General features: G+C 41.8%; 3 protein-coding genes and 1 long non-coding RNA gene across 6 annotated transcripts in view; 1 reads left to right on the plus strand and 3 right to left on the minus strand.

The window, feature by feature from the left end:
* Positions 1-2,313, plus strand: part of LOC149106210 (uncharacterized) — a 2,997-nt gene extending 684 nt beyond the window's left edge. Inside the window, exons 1-2 of the long non-coding RNA XR_016209711.1 lie at positions 1-174; positions 1,677-2,313. The exon at positions 1-174 is cut by the window's left edge and continues 684 nt beyond it. This is a non-coding gene — a long non-coding RNA (uncharacterized LOC149106210). The remainder of the gene's footprint in view (positions 175-1,676) is intronic.
* LOC110065218 (uncharacterized) overlaps positions 1-2,714 on the minus strand; it is a 33,991-nt gene extending 31,277 nt beyond the window's left edge. Inside the window, exons 1-3 of one of the 3 annotated variants that reach the window (XM_089297702.1) lie at positions 2,337-2,700; positions 1,086-1,124; positions 317-367 (exon numbers count right to left, since the gene is read on the minus strand). In XM_089297702.1, coding sequence (XP_089153828.1) covers positions 317-367; positions 1,086-1,124; positions 2,337-2,445 — 199 coding nt within the window. In that variant the 5' untranslated portion in view covers positions 2,446-2,700. Of the gene's footprint in view, positions 1-316; positions 368-1,085; positions 1,125-2,336 lie in introns of all 3 variants that reach the window. The other 2 variants (XM_089297701.1, XM_089297700.1) reach the window with 2 other exon arrangements.
* A 4,020-nt stretch (positions 2,715-6,734) lies between these two features.
* LOC149106211 (uncharacterized) lies at positions 6,735-9,798 on the minus strand. Its single transcript, XM_089297722.1, has 3 exons — positions 9,369-9,798; positions 8,532-9,176; positions 6,735-8,185 (listed from the first exon to the last, which is right to left on the minus strand). The coding sequence occupies exons 1-3, from the start codon at positions 9,631-9,633 to the stop codon at positions 7,044-7,046; spliced, it is 2,052 nt and encodes a 683-aa protein (XP_089153848.1). The 5' UTR covers positions 9,634-9,798; the 3' UTR covers positions 6,735-7,043.
* A 3,365-nt stretch (positions 9,799-13,163) lies between these two features.
* On the minus strand, positions 13,164-26,766 carry LOC149106212 (uncharacterized). The gene is made up of 3 exons (XM_089297724.1): positions 26,296-26,766; positions 22,469-23,113; positions 13,164-14,650 (listed from the first exon to the last, which is right to left on the minus strand). The coding sequence occupies exons 1-3, from the start codon at positions 26,558-26,560 to the stop codon at positions 13,512-13,514; spliced, it is 2,049 nt and encodes a 682-aa protein (XP_089153850.1). The 5' UTR covers positions 26,561-26,766; the 3' UTR covers positions 13,164-13,511.
* Between the last annotated feature and the right edge of the window lie 984 nt (positions 26,767-27,750).

The following is a 27,750-nucleotide window of genomic DNA, read 5'->3' on the forward strand; positions in this document are numbered from 1 at the left end:
TGACATTTAGGCTATCTGTTTGAGCGCCAAGGAAGTTGTCACGTCAGCCAGGGCACGAAGCCAGGGCACGTCGTGTTACGTAGCAACAACCCCACTGAAAACTGCGGACTTCCGAACAATTCGCCATTGCACGATAGTGGCAGTTTGTCGAGGTATTGGTGGGCGTACGATCAGGTAAGGGGGGTCGTGTAGCAGATCTTGTAAGGTCAGCAAATGTACATGACTTGAAAGCGCGCGTTTGTTTTATTTCATGCAGCGGACGAAGAAAAAGGTTTGAAATGTGATGAGCCGGTCACTCAGAGGATGAGCTTCATACCTTGATTAATTTGTGTCTCATCGCTGTCTGGAGTGATCCTTTTCAAATCATCTGAAAACAAATCAAAGACATGATCGCTATATTATCTAGCTATTTATTCTCAGCTGATCTAAACTGTCAGTCCTATCTCATAATATTGATTTTCCTAACTGCCTCATTTATTTCTTTTATCATGTCATTCCTGAGCATTTGGTAGTACATCAAGGCAGTAAGAAAATGTTGACGGTTTTCTTTTTGGTCTTTTTCTCATCTCGTCTGTTTGACATAGTTGGCAATTCCCACATATTGTCTTTAAAGAGACATTGCGTAGCGAGCATAAAGAAATTTCTCATAGGGGGCCAAGTGAAGTAGCCGCGGTGCACCAAATTATGTTCAGGTCTTTTTTTCGCGGTTGCAAATATTCTCACGCGTCTGTTATGATGTTGTATTAAAACTACTATACACTGTATACTGTATACTGCATTGGTGTACCACTAGCTCTGCAATTTTCTGTACGCTCTTTTGCCAGTTGTTTCTTCTTGCAATGAACACCACAAAGTTAAGATTTGGCCTGCATATCCAAACCTATGTACTCTAACATCGTTGTGTCTGTAGAATTTTTTTTGTGCAAGTAGCCTAAAATGTCAGGCCATCTCACGCCCTCAGGCGGGGATTAGACTGAGGGGAGATGAGTGACATTTCGGGCTAAATGACTGTAGTATTTTGGTGAAAACGATCTATTATTCAAAAGCGTCCAAAAGCTGGTAGATAACTTGTGCCTGAAACTCACCTTGACTCGCTGGTCCGCCAAATGGAGGGGGAGTAGCGACTGGGAAAGAAAGGACAAAAGGCAAAATCAGATTACGTAAACCTTTGCTCATCATGTGTATCATATTGTCATGGGATTGTCGGCGGAGTTACAGACAGACGACGATAGACAAGATGAGATTGTAGGTCAATTGCCAGCTATATTGAGCTACTTCTATCTCCTCAGCCGAGTACCCAAGAGCACATCTGTCAAATTTATACAAAATTGCTACTTAGCAACCACGAAAAAAATGAATAGAGTACCACAGGAGACTGTACTGCTCCATAGCTTTTATTCGAATGGTCACGCACTTTAGTCTCATTCACAGATTGAGAAGTTAGAAGCAACTTGTAAAGCATAATAACAATACCATGAAAATACTACTCATTAGCTTCCATTTGAATGGTCGCACAAAAATACTAGGGTTTCAACCACACACTGAAAATTTTCAACCACCTTGTACATCGTAATGAATGGGTTGTCATGATAGTACCGCTCAGTTGCCTTCATTTACACGGTCTGACCACAGAATGAAAATTTCCAACTCGAGATTTCGTTTGAATCATTTTACAGGCTGAAACATCAGAAGAACATGACTGAAGAAATTACAAACAAGTCAAGCTCTTTAAAGGTCAGGCTGAAATTACATCAGAGATCTGCAATTATATTCTTATTTCTATTTTCAATATATTTGTTGTTGAATTAAGTTTTTTGGTGTAATTCCCGTGACCCGCACTCTCGAATTTGTCTTAAAAAGGTGAAGAGAAAATCGAAATTGATATCATAAACAGGAAACACTCGGAATAAACATTTGAAACAGTCACGTCGACGTGTTTGAACATCTTTTTCCTCGTAAGAGACTGACGTAATGTAGCTTATGGCCCGCGGCCAGAAAATTGATTCAGACTTCGCGGATGACTCAAGGCGAAGGAAAGATCTCTTATTGTGAACCGAGAAAGTGGGAAATCGGATTGAGAATTCCAGACATAAGTTTTGATAGCCTTGTATTAAAGCGTTGAATGTCGTTGGCAGATCTAGACATTATTTTCCACCTCGTAAACATGTAGACGGTTAGTGATTTTGTTTTTCCTCTTTCAGAAAAGAATTTGTTAAAAGTCCCAGTGGTTATCTTGATCACGTTTTGTATTTGCCCGACGCATCCTAAGTTATTTCAAGCACGATTAAGGGGTTTTACATCAACAACAGAAAAGTTCAATGAGATCATTCCCTCACCTGGTGAAATGAGTACATTTCCCCTGCTAAGCGAAACCAAAAATAGTAAGACACAAAATAGCCTTCCAAAGCCGAAGATGTTAACTCCACAATGACCGCTAAGCTCCATGATTTGCCACTGCTAAAAGCCTTACAGCTTTCCGTGAGTTAAAAGTCGACTATTTGCAGTAAATCGTCAATCCAATAAAGTGACCCTCACAGTGTGGAAGGTCGCATTACTATTATTGCGTATTTCCTGTTGACTGATCTTGAAATCGTCTAGATGGTAGACTACGAGTAGTCCCTCTTTCGCTTAGTCCGTCGTGCGTGACGCGAAAGAAATTCGCGAGAAAAAAATGGCCGCGCGAAATCCTGGGGGCTAGGAGCGCGCGAAAAGAAAACAAATGGAAACAATTAATATGTTTCTTCGCGGATGTTCAGACCATCAGGATCAATTGTTCTGCCTTTTTGAATTAAAAAAGTTTCCCTAGCCTTACGGATAGAGTCTCGGTTCGAAAAGATTTTTTCGATGGGGATTAATTGCATGTCGTTAGCAGTGTGGTTAGGAGAGGACAGGAAATGTTCGGCCGCTGTAGTAGTTTAGATTTGTTGTTAGGATTATCTATGGTATAGAATACGAGTAGTCCCTCTTTCGCTTAGTCCGTCGTGCGTGACGCGAAAGAAATTCGTGAGAAAAAAATGGCCGCGCGAAATCCTGGAGGCTAGGAGCTCCTCGCCTCCAGGATTTCGCGCGGCCATTTTTTTCTCGCGGTTTTCTTTCGCGTCACGCACGACGGACTAAGCGAAAGAGGGACTACTCGTAGTCTATCTTGATGGCGCGGGTTGAGATCGTGTGAAACTCGTGTTACATGCCAGACGAGGTAAAATTTTTATCGGTTATAGTCCTTCTTGTTTGAGTCTTGTTGACTTTTCGAAAAAAAACCCTACTACTTAAATGGAATGTCACATCTATCGCGCAAAATTCAGATGATAGACTGGTGTGAGGTGCTAGAAAAACTTCTTTTACCTTCACGGGGCCTCCCACTGTCACACAATGCTACGTGAGCGCAGCGTTACGTTAAAGAGAGATGGCCAAAACTGGATTAGTGTTGTGATTGTGTTCGGAAGCCAGTCGGAAGAGGGAGGGCTTTCAAATTTTTTTTTAGCCATACAGAAGTGGCACGGTCACATCAGCCTGTTTCGCAATTAAGGTGTACCATGTATGTATCATGACATCTCTAGTCCGTAAAGAGGCTCTGGCTGGAAGGGTCTGACCGCGATTGGAAGGGCCGAGAAGGAACTGGATGAGAGTGAAGTGACCGAGGGGGGAATGGGGTGGGGATTAGGGTGTCCCCTCCTCTCTCTCCTCTTTCTTCCCGCTTTCTCGTCGCTCCATCCTCGACTAGAGAGCCTGTTAACACGCTATGACGCATTCTGATCGAAATTGGAGTGGACTGTAGAGCTCTAGAAATAGGATCATACAGTCCTGGGGAATATTTCGGCCAGATATATTATACCAAGAGGGTTGGAATTTAGGGTACTGCATTCCTACTCCTAAATCCGCCAATGTATTTGTCGTGGAATCGTTTCTCCAATTTTGTTCAATTGTATTGCCAGTATAAGGCAACCTTCATAGCGTTTTTCCTATTCTTTTTTTCTTTTTATGTGTGCATTTGTGCTTCAGTTATCTTGCTGACGTGCATTTTATTTCTATTTAATGCTAATGTTAATTGACTGCCTGGCTCCGCTAGCCCCTATGGTTATTCCAGGTACCTCGTACTCTAATATTTACTTTTAATATTTTCATTGCTGTAATTTCTTTTTTTGAGCAAGAGTGAATGCAAATAAAGATTGATGAAGGCATGCGTTTTTCTTCCATGGAGGCGAACAATATACTCCATTGCTGAATGATCGATAATGCAAGGCGGACTTGAGTGTGGATCTTTCGGGGATCAATGAAAGAAAACTTGTTTGCTGCGGTCTACAGGCTATATAAGGTAGTTGATCTTGTAACGATTCACTTCAGACCAGGCGTGGCGTCAGTCCGAATGATGGCTAGACGTCTTAGACTATCAAGTGACTCATTTCAACACATGGTGAAACGGGTTTTACTACAGGGAAGTGAACATATTATCATCGAATAACGAAAAGCCATTTAGGGATAGTCATCAGCAAGAAAAAAGTATGCTTATAGTTTTATTGTTTATCAAACCTGTTCCAGGTGTTCGGTCACTTGGGAAACAGCTCGACCAAAAGGGCAAAAATAATTGGGGCTTGAAGAGGAAGGTGGGTGGAGGGGGGGATTAAGGTTGGTTCTCTTGCTTTCTTGCGCCGCACTCCTCACTCAATTTTTCTTGCCGTTTTTCGTGCCGCTCCCAAACTAACCAAGCAGTTTGGACAGGCTACAGTTTGTATGGATTGTGGAGTTACTTCCGGACAACTCCAACGTGTCATGGGTGTTTAAATTTACTGGTCTACCCATGTATGTGCCAAATTTGCAAAGCAATAAGTTGCTACACCGATTGTAGTCTGAAACTCAGGGACCTGTCATTTATTAACCCTTTGAGCCCCAATTAGGCATATATGCATAATTAATGTCGTGCTCTTTGTACCACTTGTGACGTCATCAATTTAAATGTCATCAGATATTCTTGATAAGCAGATGGTAGTACTAGGCTAGGCCTTTCCCTACAATGGTCAGGTTTAGATATCGACGACATTCCGACGTCGCAAATCGAAAAACAACGTTATCAGTTTTGGTGCAAAAACGGTGGTAAAATGGCCCACTATGCCTATGATTGATCAAGGTCCATTTCTAGGCTTCGCCCGTAATTAACATTCAACTTTTCACGGCAGCTAGAAAGAACATGCAACGCAAAAGGCTGCCAGAGTAAAAGGACCGAGAAAAAAAGAAAGGAAAGGGGCAACAAACAAAATTGAGAACGGTTAATGGCAAAAAAGTCCAAATTTTGACTTATGCGTATTCCCGGAATTGAAATATTGCTCAATTTTGTACGTAATCCTCGAAAAATATCTCCTTTTAGTAAAAAAAGCTTTCTTAGCAAAACTTAGGCTTATTTAGCGTCATGGCAGCCAAAAAGCTGACTAAACGGTTAAAACGGTATTTTTTTCGCGAAAATTTTTTATTCAAAGGGTTAAAGTGGGGGAGGGCTGGTGCATTTTTTTCCCAATGCAGGTGAAGTTTTTTTTATGCCCTACCCCAATTTCCTGCAGAAAAAACTGGGCTTCTCGGGGAGGGACGCAGACCAGACACGAGATATGACAGGGAATATTAAATGAGACAACTTTTACCTTGTGCAGTTCATCTCAGAAGGCGTGTTGCTCACTTAATACTGAGGGCGAACATTATGAAGCTCAGTGAGTTACTAGAGAACATATCAGATATGGATAGAGACATTAAAGCTCACCTCAACACCCTGTTACACTCAAAGACTGGTAACTTGATACGAGGAGAGTATGCTAAATCGTTTAATGAAGGTGTTATCATCACAAGGCTTGATGAAGCTAAAAAGAGTAAATAGTGAATTGAAATATCTTAATGAGAAACTTAATCAATGCAAAGGCATGTTTCGCGGTGTGTTACGGTTGGAAAACAAATAAAGAAAAAAATCACAGAAACAGAACAAATGGAAGAGCAAAAAAGGGAACAACAGAGAGAAAGTAAAAATTTTAAACGGCTTCATCAGCTTTTGTCAGCAGACTTAAATTCAGAATTGACAATGTGAATGTAGAATCTCTTGCAAGCCTTTCAGTTAGACAGGTCAGGTACGGTGACTACGGTGGCAGACAAAAATGGCAAAGAATGGTCACTTGACAGAAAGAGCCATTACAACAGCACAAGACTCTCTAGAAGGTTTTATGGAAGAAAGTGAGGAAGAACTGGATACAGATAAAAGTCTCTTTGGGGAAGATAGTGACAGCTTGACAGAGAATGAGGAGTATGGTGACTAAACCTTAAATATTGTTATGCTCCGCTGAGGGGTATAATGTGAGCTGGATTAATTTATACTGTTCCAACATTTAATATGTGTTGGTTAGTTGGTTCTGACAGAAAATCTTCAAAAACGTTTAGGTATAAAATGTTTTGTTTGATATGTAAAGACCGCTTTCTATGCAACAGTTGACATACATGTAGGGTTGTTGGGTTGTTAAGGTTGATCATTATTAAAGTTTAAAATGCTTACTGTACAAGGGACTTATTTGTTTAATAACATGTATATTTTATTTGTTTATTTGTGAACAGCAATGTTAACAAAAAAAATGGTATGGCCCTCCCCAAAGCCCAGCTTAAATTTTTTGGTGACCCTCCCCTATTGGCTACATAACATTTTATGACCCCATCCCCCCATTTGCACCAGCCCTCCCCCGGCCGCTCTAATAAATGACAGGTCCCTCAACTGAAATTAGCAGCAAAGCACCTGGGTTTTTTATTTCTTCTTTTTATTTCTTAGCAAAGCTAAATGGTATTGATTTCTTACGCTTTTGGAGCCTGGCTGCAAAGAGAAGAGCCTTCAAATAAACAACACAGGGATTTATTATCCTCGCTTGCTCTCCTGCCAGTACGAACTGGCTTTTGCGAGCTTCCGTATCGCTATCATGATTCTATCAGATTATTACAAAGCTGCTCTTACATTTCGAACATACTAAAGGTGGTGTTAACGGTACTATTGTTTTACATTGTAAGAGTGCTAAAACGATATGCGAATATTATGCTATGCCATAGCACTTAAGTTTTCCCAATGTATGGTAACCTTGCTCTCTGCTACCGCCTGTTTCTCCAAACCTGAGCTGTTTAACTGGTAGATGTGTCTTGTCAGTGAGGAGACCCCTGTCTTCACGCCATACATTGTCATTTTTGTCACAGTTACATCCATATCTCGAGTCTACACATGAGTTGGTCATCCCGCATGCGCACTTACCACTGCCAGTTGATGCTCCACTCCAGTGTGTCATTTTAGTGGAGTCACGTGACACCCACCAAGCATATCCGTTCCTGAATATCATTGAATTATAACACTCGTACTTGATAAACTGTTCGCACTGTGAGGAGACTCTGGTGAGACTCGCCAGCTGAGACAGGCTCACTCCTCTGTAATGAATGTCACGTGAATAACAACCAGGAGATTCACATCCCTGCACGTGTGTTCTGCTCTCACTGTCGTGACTGATGACTGTCACGCCAGCTCCATTCTTGTCACTCATGTCACAGTAAACTGTAAATGGTGCCAGACTACCCTCACCATCAGGATCAATGACGAAATGTGCGCTTACACCGCTGACGTATCTTTTTATCACAGAACAGGAAGTCGCAGTCACTGGTGAATTGATTTTGACTTTAGCTTCTATTGCTCTCAGAGCATTAGTGGCTCTACAGGTGTAAGATCCTTCGTGTGATTTCTTGATTTTTGTAATCAGCAGTGTTTCATACTGTAGAACTCTAGACTCTACGGGAAGTGAAGACATACCATCCTTTGTCCAGGAAATTGTGGTTCTCAGGTCACTCTCGGCTACACACGGCAGACGCACACTGGATCCAATCACAGGAGTCACCTCTTGAGGAGGACTGACTTTGAACCGCAAAGGAGGAAATATCATGAGCTGAGCTGTGTCTGTTGCTGATCCCAGAATATTCTTTGCTTTACAAATGTATGTTCCACCGTCATTTTTAGTCACACTATAGATTGTCAGGTTTCCATTCTTTGCTTCAGTTCTTTTTTCAGGCACACTACCAACTGACTTAGACCACGTGATACTGGGAAGCGGCTGACCAGTAGCAGTGCAGGCCATGTGGATGGTTTGTTTCTCTTCAGCCATCAAGCGATTGGTTGACAACAAGAGTTTAGGAGCGACTGTCGAGAAATAAATACATTATATTTACGTGGGCAAACTTAGGGAGTGCACTTTATTGCTTTTTCCTGAACACATAGGTTATTATGAAAGCAATTACAATTTTTTTTTTACTTTTAATTTATCTAATTAAACTGATCCAAGCGCGCTTCTTGAGCAGGTGTGACCTGACTTAAATTTCAGGAGCTAAAGCCTTGTTTAAACTATAAGAAATACCTCTTTACTACGACTTGATAATTGTGAAAATGTGTTTAGATTAAGTTCAGTACCCCCGGCTGACCGATACGGTCAGTCGATTCCAATATGTTTGTAAAGAACCCGCTTTTATGCTACAACCAGGTAACTTACGCTGAACAGTTAATTTCGCCAACGCGTTCACGTGTCCCAGCAAATTTTCAGCTGTACAGCTGTAAACTCCGTCGTCTCCAGGTCTGACATTCTTCATAATCAGAGCGCCACTGGACTCTACCACGTGACGTCCAACAGGGAGGGATGAACTCAACCTAGTCCACGTGACCTTTGGACTTGGATTACCATCGGCTGTACATTTTAAGATGACTGTGTGACTTTCATTGACTGTCGTGTCAACAGGACGCTGCAGCAGTGATGGAGCCGAGAGGGTCTGGCCCGGCTCACCTTTTATTCCCGGCGGGCCCTTAGGTCCCACGGGACCGGGGTCTCCTGGCATTCCAACATCTCCCTTTATGCCCATGAGGCCTTGAACTCCTATTGGTCCATGTTTACCGGGAGGTCCGTTTAAACCGGGTCTCCCTGGGGGACCCGGTCTCCCTCGGGTTCCCGGTTTCCCTCTCCTTCCGGTGTTACCCTTCGGTCCCAATTGGCAGAGCGTGTGATCTTTAGCACAGACCTGATCTTGCAGAAGGTCAAGTTCTTTTCTGATTATTACTTGTACTTCAGAGGCTGTTAGGGTTGATTTCTGTCGTGAATCAACGGGGGAAGAGCGTTTTGTTCTTGAGATGACATCGTGCTCAACTGGAAAATAAAAGCCATTGATTAAAACATTTCTCCTTCTATTGAACTCGGACTCTGAAGTCAGTTATGTCAGGGTATCGAAAAATGTCAATTAAAGGAAAATGTCACGCATTCCTGAGCAAAAAACAGGCGCGCCACAGTAACTGACAAGTATATCTCTATTGAAACATCAGTAACGTTAATGAAATGTACCTTTGGTTGCTTGCCAGTGGCGGCCCTTAGCCATAACTTGCCATCTTCCGTAATTTTCTTGAACTTTTCGAAGGATTTCTCTCTCCATCTTATCCCAGGATGTCACTGAGTGTGATATCAGTCGATGATGGTCTTGTATTTTGATTTCCACGTGAATTAGTGCGATGCAACACACAACAGACAACAACAGACCTGACACGGAACACAAGTAGTTCATTGTCTGTCTTCTCTTTGCCTGCTTCTCTTCCCTATCTTGCTGTTTCATTGCAGCAACCGCTGGCAGAAAATTACGGAATAGAAGTGCACGTATTGAACTTAACTCTTTGAGCTGCTCGGAAAACAGGTCACTGTGGATTTACTCAATATAAAAACGGTGATGCTCCGTATTTCGCTTACGATCTGGTGTATCCCGAATCTTAAAGTTAACCGATATGTGGTAAAAATAGAATGACTTGTCTGTGCTTGTTATGGGGATTCAGTATCACAGGAAGTCAGTATTATCTTACTGGGGACAATTTGTTTGAAATAGTGCAGGTGGGGAGGGTAGGGGAGTGGAGGAGTTTTAAAATGTTAACCGAAACAACAATGAGCTAAAGTTGTTTAAAGAACGGTAAAATGCGTCTAGTTAATTTCATGGACAACAATTTTAAGAGAGCTATAATTGCTGCTTAATCCGCGAGAAGAACTGAACAAGTTCATTGATCATTTTGAGGTGTAGATTTCACGAGTGAGAACTTTTTAATCCGTCTGCCGACATTTGTGGCGTTACACTCGTCTACCAAGAATTCAATTGATCTTTCGTTTCGTGATATCCCGGGGTATGAATTTGAAATCTCGATGATTCAGCTAAATCGAACCTAACCGTAACCTGAGAGGTTAACGTATTTGAGACTTGGTCCCTCATGCATATAGGCCTTACTCCTGTGGTAATCCGTCATAAGTAATTAGCTCCAGTGGTTATGGTTTGAGGGATTACTACTGCCACTCTTTATCAAGTGGTGTTACAGTTTTGGTATGATACAATTGCCGAATCAGTGATCATTTCATCTTCATGGCAAAATAGGTTACCGTAGCCACGCCCCAACTTGTTAACAACACCCTTTTTATTGTCAGCTTTATAGTGGTTATAATTCAAAAACAGCTCAGTGAGACCCGCTCTTAATTATCGATATGTGATAAGCATGTCAAGATACAACTTTTTTTATTAGAGGGGAAGGTAGAAAAGGGAGTTTTAAATTTTCCAAAATTTAAGGTGTTCTCGTAATCTCATAATGTTCTCATACTGGTGTGCATTGCTTTTGATGGGCTGTGGAACCGTTCCAATGTATTTTGTATGTTCAGTGTATTCAAGCATGTAGCTGGTATACAGGGTTTTTTTTGTGTGGATAATTTATTACCGAGTGAATGTAAAGCGGACGGTAGTGACTGGATTGGCTAGTCAGGGATCAATGAAAGTTAACTTGTGTGGTGAGGTTTGCGGGTTATTTATAATATATAACATATCAAGGAATGTAGTGGATCCGTTTCAGACTGAATGATAGCTAGACTTCGGAATGATTAGAATTATTCGTACAAATGGTTAACTGATTTTACAACACTGAGGTAACCGCATTATGAACTACATATTTACCGAGAATGATGTTTTTACGGGAAAATCTCGAACCTGGACCTTACCGATTTTACGGTATGGCCGAGGTTTGAGATTTTCCCGTAAAGGCCGAACGTTCGAGGTTAATAAGTTGTTTATTATATGACATTTTGCTTCAGTTTTGCGGGCCCGTAATTGGCCCGTAGGCATTACGGGAGATTATTATATGGCTGTGTCTCACAAGGACTGGGAACTACCGAATTCACGAATTTGATAGGCTGAAATCGATATTGAAAGCGATCTAGATTTTCCCATCTAGACCGGCATCTAGACCGGTAATGTTTTGCGGTGAAAAAGTCGCAAACTTTAATGCAAAAATACTGGGTATTTTCTGCTAACAATATTTATTTATGGCAGTGCTAAATAGTGTTATAAGAAAAGAAAAGAAAACTAAAGAGGACGAGAATACTTCGGCAGATTTAAGGTTATTCTACTGAAATAGAGTCTGCACTGAGATTTTTGTGAAACTTTGCCTATTGATTGTTTATATTATGGGAACTTAAATTTTGAAATAAAAATGAGGGGTCCCCATGTTCGTTCAAGAGCAACAGCACCTTGTTTATACCCATATAAATCCTTATAATAGCACCATGATTGTAGTCACGATTGCTTGCCAAATTCACGTTTTCGACGATTGTTGTTTGTTCTACACTGAGAATTGGTCCATATTTATTTTACACAGAGAAATTTATTACTCAATTCAAAACAACAGAAAAAAAATGATAGGTCACCGTACTCGTTTGTGAGAAAATGACGATTTACCTCTATGGCGAGGTCCAGCCGTAAAGAAAAAGCCGCCATTTTTTAATGCGCGCACACTAATCACGCCTTAAATTATGCGCAGTAGGGATGCGCAATGGAATACTGGGGAATGACCTTAAGTTCAGCTCATCGCCTTTCGCAAGCAAAATGTCGGTTACTTAACAAACCAGTTACATTAAATAAACAAGGACAATTCCCTCAGATTTCTATAAATGCTACCGTCGAAGCGTTTAAATTCACCAACATCTAACGCTGAGAGCACATAATAGCGGAGCGTACAGCGACTGAATGGAAAGAGGTCAAAGAGAGATCCAGCGGAAAGACGAGCTCACTTGGCAAAACGGTGGCGGATCTAGGGTGCCCGCCCCCCCCCGCCCCCCCCCCCTTATTCTGAGTGAAAAAGGAAGAAATGGCTGAAGGAAGAAAAGCCGGCAGGGCAAGTAAAACAAAATCGGGCCCCCACCTTAGCTCAAAGTCTGGATCCGCCACTGCAAAATGTCCGCTAGTACAAACCAGTTACATTAAATAACTTAAATTTCTCTCGCTTGTCATATAATAAACATCTTATTTACTGAGCTTACTCGGTCTGTATGGGAGAATCTTGACCTCGGTCGTGTTTCTGTACTCACGACCTCGGTCAAGATTCTCCCATACAGACCTCCTGCTCGGTTAATAAGAGCTAAATAATGCCCTAGAATTAGCCAATCAGAGCGTGCGTTATATTGGCTACAAACACAAGACTCAAAATAAGTTCGGATAACGAAAAACGATTTACGGATAGTCAACAGAGAGGATACTTTATGGTTTTAGTTTTACTGGATATGTAGCCTGATCCAGGCGTTCGGTCAGTTGAGGTGCAGCGCGAAAACGGCGAGAGAAAAAGCAAAAGTGTGGTGGTGTGTATCGAGCGGTGTTCTCTCGCTTTTCCGCGAAGCACTTCTCACTCATTTTTTCTCTCGCCGTTTTTCACGCTAGGTAGGTAAGGTTAAGTCTGCATACGAGCCTAGAAGCCCATCAGTCCGTAGCTTACCCCGGTTTCCGTAGCATGAAGCGACTAGGAGTACTTCTACTCCCCCCTGGATGGGATGCTAGTCCATCGCAGGATTACCTCTAGCATTAAACAGTGGTGGAGAGAGGCACTGTGAGAGTAGAGTGTCTTGCCCAAGACACAAGACACAGCCACCCGACTTCGGACTGCTCAATCCAGAGTCGAGCGCACTAGCCTTGAGGCAACCTCGCTTAGAACAGGCCACTGATTATATGGATTGCGAAATTGGTTTGACAATTCATGTCGCGGGTGTTTTAAATCACTGGTCAACCCAGGTATGTGCAGAACTACAAAGCTATAAATTGCTGCAATGACAGTAGTCTGAAACTCAACTAAATTACAAGCAGAACACCTCCTATTTTATTTTTTCATGTGTGATTGTGTAACCTACAGTTGTTTCCGAAGCTATAACTTCATGTTTATCACTAAGTGGTACAGACGTCTTACGCTTCCAAAGCTACAGCTATGAAGACAAAACAACAATTCAGTCGTTTAGTATCGTCGCTTGCTACCATTTTACTATTAAAAAACTGGATTTTGCGATCTATCGTACTCTTGAATTTCGAAAAGAAAAATAATCAAGATCCCTGCAAATAGTAAGGATATCGTGACTTTATTTTGTTATAAAAGGTAGTGTTACCATTGATTGCCATTTATTTTAGAATACTAAAAGTATGTCTGAATGTTATGCTATGCCATAGCACTTAAGTTTTCCCAGTGTGTGGTAACCTTGCTCGCTGCCACTTATATCTCCAAACCTGAGCTGTTTAACTGGCAGGTGTGTCTTGTCAATGAGGAGACCGCTGTCTTCACGCCATACACTGTCATTCTTGTCACAGTTGCAACCACGACTCGAGTCTGCACATGAGTTGGTCATCCCGCATGCGCACTTACCACTGCCAGGTGATGCTCCACCCCAGTACGTCATTTTAGTAGAGGCACGTGACATCCACCAAGCAACTCCGCTCCTGAATATCATTGAATTATAACACTCGTACTTGATAAACTGTTCGCACTGTGAGGAGACTCTGGTGAGACTCGCCAGCTGAGACAGGCTCACTCCTCTGTAATGAATGTCGCGTGAATAACAACCAGGAGGATCACATCCCTGCACGTGTGTTCTGCTCTCACTGTCGTGACTGATTACTGTCACGCCAGCTCCATTCTTGTCACTCATGTCACAGTAAACTGTAAATGGTGCCAGACTACCCTCACCATCAGGATCAATGACGAAATGTGCGCTTACACTGCTGACGTATCTTTTTATCACAGAACAGGAAGTCGCAGTCACTGGTGAATTGATTTTGACTTTAGCTTCTATTGCTCTCAGAGCATTAGTCGCTCTACAGGTGTAAGATCCTTCGTGTGATTTCTTGATTTTTGTAATCAGCAGTGTTTCATACTGTAGAACTCTAGACTCTACGGGAAGTGAAGACATACCATCCTTTGTCCAGGAAATTGTGGTTCTCAGGTCACTCTCGGCTACACACGGCAGACGCACACTGGATCCAATCACAGGAGTCACCTCTTGAGGAGGACTGACTTTGAACCGCAAAGGAGGAAATATCATGAGCTGAGCTGTGTCTGTTGCTGATCCCAGAATATTCTTTGCTTTACAAATGTATGTTCCACCATCATTTTTAGTCACACTATAGATTGTCAGGTTTCCATTCTTTGCTTCAGTTCTGTCTTCGGGTACATTACCAACTGCTTTGGACCACGTGATACTAGGAAGCGGCTGGCCAGTAGCACTGCAGGCGATGTGAACGTTTTGTTTCTCCTCAGCCATCAATCGATTGGTTGACAACAAGAGTCTAGGAGCGACTGGTGAGAAATAAATACATAACATTTACTGGGGCAAACTTATTGATTTTTCCTGAACACATAGGTTATTATGAAAGCGATCATAAATGTTATTTCACCAGGAGCCATAATCGGGGACGGAGACCGTAAACGCGCGCCATTTCTAGTATTGGGGCTGTCCCTATGATATGGGACAATTTTTCTATTTTTAGAACAAATTGCGCCATCCCGTGCGGCACACGCGCGTACATGCTGCGAGGATTTTTGCGGTGTAGCGCGGGGAAATGGCGTCCGAAATTCCCGAAATGTTTGATGCTTTTGGCCCCCAACTCAATACGTTCATGTCTGTTGGAATTTTACCTCAGTATTTTCGTCGTAAGCTGCTCCAGTTTGAGTGAAGTAAGACATTGTCGAATTCAGTTATGTGCCGCTTTATGATATCACTGACCAAGTTGTGTTCCGCTGCTTCTTTTACAAGAGCTTCACATTACTCCACTCTAAATTTCACATATGTTGAAGATCAACAGCGTTTCCAAAACACAGCAAAAAACTAGTTGGACATATTTGGATATAGCAGCGTTTCAGGACTTCAAAGTTTCTCTCCTCTTTCCACACGCCTGCGCGGATTTCGCCAGAGTCTATCTCGACCGAACAGTAAAAAAAAAATAATTGCAAGTTTGAGTTTCGCCTAAATTGTCAGCAACGCTTGATGTTTTATCAAGGCCCAATAAGTGACAATAAAGTTTTTGTCTGTAGATGCTGCTTAGTTTTGTTTGTGTTAAAATCCAATAAATTGACTGTTGTCGATGAATAAGAGCGCCCGCCGATGCGTGTTTTGTACAGTCAGTAAAACATGACAAATTGGACTTTCCCACTTTCGTGTGAAAACGTACATCGAACTCATACATCTCTAGTTTTTAAATATGTTTAAGGTTGATAAATGTTTGAGAACATATTAAAAAGCTGAAAATATGTGAATGCACCAGTAATAATCAGCGAATTACGATGACGCTTTCTTTAATCAACTCGAATAAAGATTTCCGATTTTGTTGGTTGAGTTATCAAAACTCCTTTCCTATTTTATTTTCGCAATGTAAAATTTCACTATGTTAAAGAAACACACATGCTGTTAGTAGCCTTTTGGCGTTGGTGAAAATTGTTGCAGCATCTCGGCCTAAAAGACAACGAAAGAAATCTTTGTCGAGATTTGTTGACAATTGAAAACACCGACTCGGACTTGAAAGTGCACGTGCTGCACTATGCAAATGAGTTACTTACTGTACGCGTCAGACTTTCCTTTCAAAAACTTTTGCAAACTCGCCAAACAAACAGAAATAATAAGAAACTATCAAAACAGGGTTTGGTTATGATTAAGCATTTTTTGGGAAACTCACAAATTAACTCGATACTAGAGTAAAGAATTTTCTTACATAACTTTTCTTTACAGAACAAGCGCAAAAGCTTACGCGTACAACTAGCGCAAGCAGATATCACTCATTCACAGCGCGAAATCGAAGTCATGTTTTCGACCCTGAAAAACTCACCTTTTCCATTAGTTTAGAGCATAAAACTACATATAAGAGTCCTGGTTCTTATTCCCTGCCTTATATTTCCTGCCATCGCTGTGAAAAATCTGCAAGAGAATCTCGCAACTCTCACCATTTGATCACGCAACGTGACAACATCCACGCGAGAGCCCCCGACATTTGCGTGGATCCGCGCGGATATATGACGTCAGGATGGCGCAATTTGTTCTAAAGATAGTAAAAATTGTCCCATATCATGGGTGCGCGCGGATCCTAAGACTCACGGTCTCCGTTCCCGATTATGGCTCCTGATTTCACTTTTAATTTATCTAATTAAACTGATCCAAGCGCGCTATTTGAGCAAGGTCGACCTAACTTAAATTTCAGGAGATTAAGCCTTGTTTACACTATAAAAAATATCTCTTCACTAAGACTTGATAATGGGGATTTTGTGTATAGGTTAAGTTGTGTCAGGAGCCACAATCGGGGACGGCGACCGTAAGTCTTGGGATCCGCGCGCACCTACGATATGGGACAATTTTTCTATTTTTAGAACAAATTGCGCTATCCTGACGTCATATATCCGCGCGGATCCACGCGCGTGTCGGGGGCTCTCGCGTGGATGTTGTCACGTTGAGTGATCAATTGGTGAGAGCTGCGAGATTCTCATGCAGATTTTTCACAGCGATGGCGGGGAATAAGGCAGGGAATAAGAACCAGGACTCTTATATGTAGTTTTATGCTCTGAGCTAATGGAAAAGGTGAGTTTTTTTTCGCGCTGTGAATGAATAATATCTGCTCGCGCTAGTTGTACGCGTAAGTTTTTGCGTTTGTTCTGTGAAGAAAAGTTACGTAAGAAAACTCTTTACTCTGGTATCGAGTTGATTTGTGAGTTTCCCAAAAAATGCTTAATCATAACCAAACCCTGTTTTAGATAGTTTCTTATGGTTTCTGTTTGTTTGGCGAGTTTGCAAAAGTTTTTGAAAGGAAAGTCTGACGCGTACATTCAGTAGCTCATTTGCATAGTGCAGCGCGTGCTCTTTCAAGCAGCATCTACCGACATGGACTTTATTGTCGCTTATTGGGCCTTGATAAAACATCAAGCGTTGCTTACAATACAGGCGAAACTCAAACGCGCAATTACTTTTTTTGTTTTACTTTTCGGTCGAGATAGACTCTGACGAAATCCTCGCAAGCCTGTGGCAAGTGGAGGGAAACTTTGAAGTCCTGAAACGCTGCTATATCCAAATATACCCAACTAGTTTTTTGCTTTGTTTTGGAAAAGCTGTTAATCTTCAACATATGGGAAACTTAGAGTGGAGTAATGTACAGCTCATGTAAAAGAAGCATCCGTCGGAACACAACTTGGTCAGCGATATATATCTAAGCTTAAAGCGGAACATACCTAAATTCGACACTGTCTTACTTCACTCAAACTGGAGCAGCTTACGACGAAAATACTTAAGCAAAATTCCAACAGACGTAAACGCGTTGAGTTGTGGGCCAAAAACATGAACAATTTCGGGAATTTCGGACGCTATTTCCCCCGCGCGACATCCGCACAAATCCTCGCAGCATGTACGCGCGTGTGCCTCAGGCGATGGCGCAATTTGTTCTAAAGATAGAATTATTGTCCCATATCATGGGGACAACCCCAATGCTAGAAATAGTCCATGGGCCAGACCACTTTTCGGTACCAAACCTAAGGACAAGACCTAAGTGTTATCAGCTGATACTACGGCATGAGTTGTTTTCAAATTTGTATGATAACCTTTCTGAATAAGTAGCTTTGTGTGAGTTTTTTTAATTTAAAATTTCGCAAAAAATGGCTACAGCATGGAAACGAGGCTTAGAAGAAGATCCTCTAAATATATGGTCACGATCGTTTGATCAGTATTTTAGATATTTGAAAAAAAAGGAAAACATTTGCACTTCTCCTCGAAGTTGTAAGAAGTAGAAATTTGTGTCAGGATTACACGGAAAAGTAAAAAACAACCAACAGTGTCATTCACATTGTATCATGGGTAAATCCAAGATGGCGGCATTCTTGACAGGTGTGTAGGGCCAATTTGTGCTAAAATTTTGGTTCCTTGTAGAAACGAGAAAAGTTTTCAGGGGTTAAATAAACAGTAAGCATCTAGGTAAACATTTAAAGAAATCAATTAATTAAATATTAAGCTGATAGTGTCGATTTTTGACAAGAAACTTACAGATCCTAGAAATAGGCGTTCGAGTATATATCATTCGTCATTTTATACGAAAGGTGTAGCAGTAGATGACATAATGAGAGATTTTGAAAAATATGGAGTTTGAAATGTATCAAAAGGAAAATGATATTAAATAATAATTTTACACATTGCTAAAGATGATTTCATTCATATATAGTGACAAAGCTAATTTACAATGACCAGTGCGGATGGTCTTTTGTGCTGCTTTTGTTGTTTATATAAAATCATTTTTGGTGAAGAACGAACACCTGAATAAATAAATACAAACTTCAGCGGTTAAATTAAACCGGTTTAAAAATGGCTTTTTAAAAACCTTTAAGTCTTAATATTGACGTAGAACCTTGCATGACTGAATAGGTGGCACAAAAAGAGGAAATGTCACGCCTGAAGAACAAAAAACATCGATCAAAAGCGATCACGTTCAGAACAGTCCAGTTGTGCATGTACAATTCACTGTACTGACGATGATACGGAACTAGACCAAAAGATGAGGAGTCCTGACGTACACTTGTAAGAGGCGAGCAGCTGCTGTTCGTAAACACAAACACCTTGACATTGCTGAGACATTAAATGAAGGAGAAATCCCAACATTTACTATAACAGAAAATGTCGTAGCGTGTTTACCATGAAAAAGCACTTGGAAACAATTTCAAAGCAACGGCAGCTCAGAGGAACTCGATCCGACAGTCCCCTACCACCAGCACAACTTACGAACATGTCTGCATATTCTGTGAAAAGAAGTATCTTAAGGGAACAAGAAATCGGGAACCCTTAGAATAATGCAGAGATTTGCGTGCAGATCACTCAATTAGAAAATCAGCCATGCATGGAAAAGAAGGACAGCAGGATTCTCGCAATTGCGTCGCGTGAAATCGTAGCAGCTGAAGCTTGTTACCACAGGACATGCTACGAGGGCTATACCAGGGCTGAGGCAAGTCCCACCGGAGCTTCCGATAGCTGTGGTGAATCACTAGAAGATGAGTTGCTAATCTCAAGTCAGAGGCTTACCAGATGCTTTTTGATTACATCACATCGAATGTTCTTGCAAACGAGAAAATAGTAGGATTGACTGAAATGACAGAACTATTTCTATCGTACGTATCTCACGTCTTTGGCTGTTGAAGAAATCAAGTTATCCACAAGGAAGCACACCGGACGGAATTTCCAGGCAGAATTTGGCGATGTCTCCCTCTTTGAAAATTTGTTAGAAACCACCAGTGTCTTCATATTTCCCGCCAATTTGGCACACTTCATGTAGCCAAATACATAACAACCCTTCTTCTGGAAAAAAAGGACAATGCAAGCCAGTTTTTTCGGAGTTCAAATATACACTGGGCTGCTACTGACAGTCGCGAAGCTATTTAAAGAACAGAAAACAAGATTTCATAGTCTCCACGCCCTTCAGATCTCGCTAATAGCGCAATGAATGTTCCCAAAGAGCAGGGTTCGTTCTTGCAAACATGTCTGACTGGAAAAAATAGAGTGGCCAGATAAAAACTGTCATCCAAGAGTGCAGAGGTTTATGAAATCCTTCGCCCAAGATCTGATGTTTGGAGTGAGCAGAGGAAAGATTAAGCCATCCAAACAGATCCCTCTTCCCTATGCTGTGAAGACCCTGACAGATAACGTTGAACTCATCCAAATGCTTAATCGTTGCGGCCACGGAATCGCCTATTCCCAGCTTAAAGAAATCAGCACTGCACTGCGCCTTAAGAAAATGACATCAAGTGAAATCCCATTGTCAGATAACACCCAGCCTCCTGTTGGCACTACTTTGGCATGGAATAACATTGACCGCCTAGAGAAAACGTTATCGGGTGAAGGAACATCGCATAGCGTAAATGGAATGGCGGTGCAGGCGAGGCATTTCGGACCACAACTTCCCCCGGAACCATCAACGCAGATAGTTCAGACCAAAAAGAGGAGTGTTGAGGCACTGGATGCAGAAAATCTTCCCACTTACAATGCAGAAGATGGTTGCGGTCCTCGTTCTAGAAGATTTGTAGAAGTTACCCGCCAAGAAGCTTTTGAAAACGGGCGAAGAAAAAACCCTTTAAGGGCCTTAGTGCGACTACATGCGGACGCATCCGAACACAAGCTGCAGCAGTGGAGAAAGTTCCTTTTGAGTCTAAAAAATAAAAAGGCCTTCTCAGAGTTTGTGGTAAAGGGGTAGAGACGGGATTGATGCAGAACAAAGTTGACAGGCAAGGTCACTTTTCGTGACATGCGAAAGTGACTGTTACGAGATTAGCTCACCAGCTGCCAATACAGTTGAAGAGCTCAACTCCACACAGGAAGAAGCTGATACCAGGCTTATTCTACATGCAGCTCATGCAGCTAAATCGGGCTACAAGGCGGTGGTTGTGGCATCAGAAGATACAGACGTATTCTTGCTTTGCCTGGCGTTTAATTGCTTCATTCGGCATCCATGTATGTCAAGTGTGGAGCGCTGACAAGAACTAGATATGTCAGTATCTCCAGTGTGCTGGCAGCGGTAGGAGTAGAACTTTGCAAATGCCTAATTGGTATGCATGCTTTCACTAGTTGTGATACAGTAAGTGCCTTCGCTGGAAGGGAGAAAATAACAGCCCTACGACTTGTCAAGTAACAGACATCTTACCAAGAAATGTTCAAGCAGCTGGGGATGGAATGGGTTCTATCAGATATGCTTTTTCAGAGCCTTCAAGAGTTTACATGTAAGCTCTACTGCTCTCGACCAGGAACTGATAACATTAATGAGCTGAGGTACAGGTTATTCTGCGTCAAGAAGGGTAACATCGACTCCACCCAATTACCACCCTGTGTTGACTGCTTGTTCAAGCATGCGGCTCACGCAAACTTCCAAGCAGCCATTTGGAAGCGAAGTCTGCAAAGCTGCCAAGGGACACGACCCCCATTGGTTTTCGCTGGCGCGAAAACGGTGATCGCTTTGCCATTGACTGGAGGAGCGGTGACCCAGCCCCTACAGCTGTTGCTAGAACTACTGACTTGCTCGTGTACAAGGCTATGTCAACTTCCTACCTGCAGTTGCCTAGAAAATGGTTTAAAGTGCACGGATGTGTGCAAGCTATTAGACTGTGACAACAGATGTGAAGATTCTATCGAGGAGTTTGTCTCAGATGACAGCGAAGAAGACGAAGAAATCTAACTTTAATTATCAATGTAACACATATACAAGCAGTTTCTTATATCCTAAATAATTATTCATATTCAACATTTGCTAAGTGTAGCCATGGAAACCAACCAGGAACAATTTCTTTAAGTTAAATATAAGTTGTTGACATAAGCTCTAAAAACGTTTGAGATTTTTAATAACTAAAAACCAGTGTATGTAACATGACTGTATTTGCATTTGCTTGTATTAGACCGTGGTAATCACATTTGTACCAGTTCTATCTGTTCAGCCCAACCGAGTCATTTGCAATTGATCACGTGATAAGCCTGGTATAGCCACTCATTTGACATGGTTATCATATACCAAACTAAGCAAGAGGAATCAATGTAGTTTAGAACGAGCGTTCGAAAGTACCTAATGCAATTTACACGAGTACTTTCTTTTTTTTTCACAATTTCCGTCTTATTGTTCATATTTACAATTTGACAAGTGTTGTCATGGAAACCATTTAGGGATAATACCTGTAAGTCATATATAAGTGATTGGAATTAGGTCTGAAGACTGCGTTTGAAGTTTGCAATAACCAAAAATCAATGTATGTAACATTTTCAGGTTTGCATTTAACTGTTATTAGGCATCTTTTTACCAATTCTGCTTATTCAGCCAAACCGAGTGACGTCATTTAATCACGTGATAATCCTGGTAAAGCTACTCATTTGGCATGGTTATCATACACCAATATAACCTAGAGGAATCAATGTTGTTAAAAATAAGTGTTAGAATTTGTCCCTCGTTTTGGTACCAAATGGCTCTTTCCAGGGTCCTGGCCCATGGACTAAAATGGCGCGCGCTTACGGTCTCCGTCCCCGATTATGACTCCTGGTTGTGTACCCCCCGCCTGACCGGTTCAGCCAATAGATTCCAATGTATTTACAAAGAACCTGTTTTTATGCTACAGCCAGTAACTTACACTGAACAGTTAATTTCGTCGAGGCGTTCACGTGTCCCAGCAAATTTTCAGTTCTACAGCTGTAAACTCCGTCGTCTCCAGGTCTGACGTCCTTAATAATCAGAGCGCCACTGGACTTTATCACGTGACGTCCAATAGGGAGGGATGAACTCGGCCTAGTCCACGTGACCTTTGGACTTGGATTACCATCGGCTGTACATTTTAAGATGGCTGTGTTACTTTCATTGATTGTCGTGTCAACAGGACGCTGCAGCAGTGATGGAGCCGAGAGGGACTGGCCCGGCTCACCTTTCATTCCCGGCGGGCCTCTAGGTCCCACGGGACCAGGGTCTCCTGGTATTCCAACATCTCCCTTTATGCCCATCGGGCCTTTTACTCCTATTGGTCCATGTTTACCGGGAGGTCCGTTTAAACCGGGTCTCCCTGGGGGACCCGATCTCCCTCGGGTTCCTGGTTTCCCTCTCCTTCCGGTGTTGCCTTTCGGTCCTGATCGGCAAAGCGTGTGATCTTTAGCACAGACTCGGTTTTGCAGAAGATCAAGTTCTTGTTTGATCAACGCTTGTACTTCAGACGCTGTTAGGGTTGAGTTCTGTCGTGAATTAACGGTCGAATAGCGTTTTTTTCTTGAGATGACATCCTGCTCACCTGGAAAATAAACGCAATTGATTGAGATATTTCTCCTTCCATTGGACCCGGTCTCTGAACTCAATCGTGTTGGGAAAACTGAAAATTACACTAAAGGGAAATGTCTCGTATTCCTAGGCAAAAAAACAGGCCTGAAAGTAACGGACAAATTAGACAAGAACTGATACCTCTATTAACTAGTAGTAATCAAAGATTATGAGAGTGCGATCGACGCCGTCACTTAAATATGTATAAACCTTAAACAAATGATTTCACTAGTTGACTTTCAACCCCTGTCTATCGCTAAATTCAACGTTATTCATCGGCAACTGAGGGTTTTACAGACAGATATATCGTAGTGTCAAAGTCCATTCCATTTTAAAAGGTCCCCTTTACAAACTACGATTTGTTGATACGTTGCGCGATAGTGCCAGTTTCTGTAGACTCACAAGTTAAATAGAACTAAAATATTTCCATTTATAGCGTTCAAATTTCGTGCTAAATATTGGGCGTGTTTAAAACACGAAATGGCGAAATGACGAAATAGCGAAATGGCGAAATGGTACTAAAGATAAGAGCCAAAGTTATAAGAACCGCTCCAATAGAATACGCTGTGTCTCTATGTCCGGCAGCCGGACAGGTTTTTCAAAATACTCCGTGTCCGGCAGTCAAAATTATTTTTTAAAGATATCAGTTAATAATGTCAAATCCTTGTTCACAAGGCTGAATACTAATTTTGGTGAACCCGGCACCCTGTATATCGGGATTTATAACGTAGACTATTATAGAATGACCGACAGTCAAAACGTTTGAATAGCACTCCGGTTAGCCTAAAAGGTACTCCGGTTAGCCTAAAAAGCACTCCGGTCAGCCTACAAAGCACTCCGGTTAGCCTAAAAAGTACTCCGGTTAGCCTAAAAAGTACTCCGGTTAGCCTAAATAGCTCTGCGGTTAGCCTGTTTACGGTTAGCTTTCAATAATGCTAAGGGTAACTCTATAAATACTTAAAAAAAGTTCCCCTTGTTGCCGGTTGGCTGCGGTGGCGCAGTGGTCATCAGTATCGCTTACCAGGCCGGCGATCCGGGTTCGACTCCTCTTGGGGTCGCCTGTCACATCGCTCATTTTACGTTGTTTTACTCTAAACTCTCCAGACACGGAGTATTTTAAGAAACCTGTCCGGCTGCCAGACATGTAGCCACAGCGAATAAAATAATTGAACATCGTTATTAATGAAAGGTCTCAGCAAACCAGGATTCTGTTTCATTTTGTACTTGCCAAATTGCATGTCTGCACTGCACTACAAAGCTTACCCTGTATCTATTTGATATACATATCCAACGTCACTCCGTTTCTGTGCAAAGTACATGTTTGCCAAATATCGTGTATAAACTTCATCGCGAAGTGGGTTCGGTTTTGATAATCCATTTCATGTGATTGCTGGAGCTGAAAGCATAACGTCATAGCCGCTGCTCGATGGTAAATGCGAGATAAACCGTTTTCTTCCGATGTCAAAATTAAACGCCGCCATTTTATTCAAGAATATCCTAGGCGTGTCAAACCGCGCCCTGTTAACAGAGAGAGACTGGAACCCAAATTACCCAGAGATTTGTGATTGTAGATGTTTCTTTTATTTGTCGGGTTAATCTACAGAATAAATTCGGTAACAGATGGATATTTCAGTGGAACGGTAATCTTACAACTTTGGCTCTTATCTTTAGTACCATTTCGCCATTTCGCCATTTCGTGTCTTAAACACGCCCCTGTTCCCACGGTTAAAATCCTGAAAGCCATGGCGATTCGACGTCGTGTTCCAGGGGCACCCAACGGATCGTTTCGGTAAATTATCTGTTCGAAGGGCCTTTAATCCCCTCTGATTTAATTGAGAGAATTGCCACCTCGAACTTTCGTGATATGAGAAATTTAATGTCTGTTCTTTTCGGATTGTTAAAAATGTCGTTTTGGGTACCGAAAAAGGTGAGCTATCATTTTCGGAAAGGCGATAAGACCTAAGGTTTTCGATCGGGAAATGGACAAAAAAGCCCTAACAAATTCGAGAATACTTAAGTTCCCCTAGAATAACCAAACAAATGAAAATTTTTTAGCGCAACCTAAAACTAACCTACAGAGCCATTTAAAAGCATTTGAGAGAAAACGGTCGTTGGGTGCCCGTGGTGTTCGCTAAGATATAAAATAAAAAAGGACAATTCCCTCAGATTTCAATAAATGCTGCTGTGGAATCGTTTAAATTCACTAAAATCCAACGCTGAGAGCACAAAATAGCGAAGCCTACGACGACTGAATGAAAAGAAGACATAGAAAGATTCAGCATACATGGCCTGCTCACATGCTCACATGTTCGCCACATGTCTTGTCACATGTCTTGTTTACTGGCAGTGACATGCCCCTGCAAAAATCCAGCGGGATGGCCATTTTGCTGTCCTTACAGAGGGTCGTATAGGGATATTCTCGTGATGCGTGATTGGCTGATTTTATTTTCCTTGAAACGTGAATTTAGGTAATTATTCTTCCTGATCCGTGACCTGAAGGTTTTCCGTGACCCGTGAAGAACTTGAATTATTGACCGATATTCGTGATTTCACCACCGTGTCTAGATCTATTCTACGTTATTATGAAACGCGAGTCCTCCGAATGGTTAGAGTCCTCTATCCGAGAGTGACTTAGGTATGTGATTTGCAATATGGAGTATTGACTTAGCCTTTCACTATTTTGCTTTCTTCAAACACTCTTTCTAGTGAATGAAGAAATTATTAAAAAGAGTATCTTACTTGCTTATTTTCGTGATTCTGGAAAACGAAACTTTTATATTCGTGATCAGTGATCCCCTATTTTTTCCGTTCGTGAACCGTGCCAGAGACCTCTCCCTGTACGACCCTCCTCACAGGAATGTGGATGTTTTCTGCATATAACTGTGCACAATGAAACCAACTCAAGAAAGCCACAGGTCAAAATTAGGTTTGCGTTTTCCGAACGCAAAAACATTACGGTAACGTAACGAAACCTACCCTTAGTCGCTTGCCAATGGCAGCTTGTAGCGATAATTATAACTTGCCATTTTCCGTAATTTTCCTAAACTTTAGGAAGGATTTCACCTATTTCCGCGCGAAAAGCAGGTGCGCCACAGTAACTGACAAATAACCTGAGAATACCTCTGTTGAAAACATCAGTAACATAGCGAAACCTACCCTTGTTCGTTTGCCAGTGGCGGTCCTTAGCCATAGCTTGCCATCTTCCGTAATTTTCTTGAACTTTTCGAAGGACTTCTCTCTCCATCTTATCACAGAATGTTACTGAGTGTGATATCAGTCGATGATGTTCTTGTATTCTGAGTTCCACGTGGATTAGTGCGATACAACACACAACAGACAACAGCAGGCCTGACACGGAACACAAGTGGTTCATTGTCTGTCTTCCCTTTGCCTGCTTCTCTTCTCTATTTTGCTGTTTCATCGTGTTAGATGCCACCAGGAAACTGCGAAATTGCACTGTTGATGGAAACGTGTTCTTTACGCTTTGATCTGTTCCTTCACCGTGGATTTATTCCGTTTGAAAATGTAGCACACTTCAGTGATGCTTTGAACGTGACTGAGAAACTAGTGTATCCTGAAGCTTAAAGTTAACCGACATGTGGTAAAAATAGAATGAATTGTCTGTGCTTGTTATGGCGATTCAGTATCACAGGAAGTTATTATTATCTTGCTTGGGTCAATCTGGGTCAATGTATTTGCCATTGCACGGGAGGGAAGTGGAGGTTTTAATGTTATCCGAAACAACAGTGAGCTAAAGTTGTTTTAAAGAACAGTTGAATGCGTTTAGACTTTTTTGTGGGCAGCAATTTTGAAAGAGAATTATTGTTACTGATTAATCTGCGAGAAGAACTAATTCAAGTTCATTGGCCTTTGGGGGATGTAGATTTCACGAATAGGTAATTTGATGCGAGAACTTTGTTAGCTGTTAGATCCTGTTAGCCGCCGGTTGTGACGTCGTTTGAACTTCCAGTCTCCTATCAAATAGGACGTTCACCCCCGAAATGTTCCCAGTTACAGATTTTTTTTTTAAACTTTCCATGCGGTAAGGTAAAGATCAACTTTTGCCATAAATGGGTTGGCGCGACACTCGTCTGACAGGAATTGAAATGAACTTTCGGACTGTGATATCCCGGGGTATGAAATACAAATCTCTATTATTCAGCTAATTCGAACCTAGCCGTAAACTTGAGAGTGGTAAGGTTGAAGTGTACGAGACTTGATCCCTCATGCATATGGGCCTTATTCGTAGGGTGATCACCTCATAAGTTAGCTAGTAGCAGTTTCCAGCAGTTTCCAGTATAATGGAACGCTGTCTTACGGTCACCTCGTTAATATGGTCACCTCGTTAACACGGCCACTTTTTTTTGGGGAAACGCCCATACATTTTCTTATAAGTAAGCCCCGTTAATGGGGCCATCCGGTAATACGGCCAACGGCCGCATTCTGAAATTCCAACCTGAATCATTGCGTTCGAGAGAACGCAGTTCTAATCTGGTAAGGCAGAAAAATTCGAGATTTGTGTATGTATATTTCTGTGGACACCAATTTGCCCTCCCCTCCCCCAAAAAAATCTTAAGGGGCGAATGACGTCATCTCCATGTTCGTCCATGT

Source organism: Orbicella faveolata, unplaced genomic scaffold (assembly GCF_042242905.1).
Source record: "Orbicella faveolata isolate gen_17 unplaced genomic scaffold, um_ofav_v1 contig_3, whole genome shotgun sequence".
Taxonomy (NCBI): Eukaryota; Metazoa; Cnidaria; class Anthozoa; order Scleractinia; family Merulinidae; genus Orbicella; species Orbicella faveolata.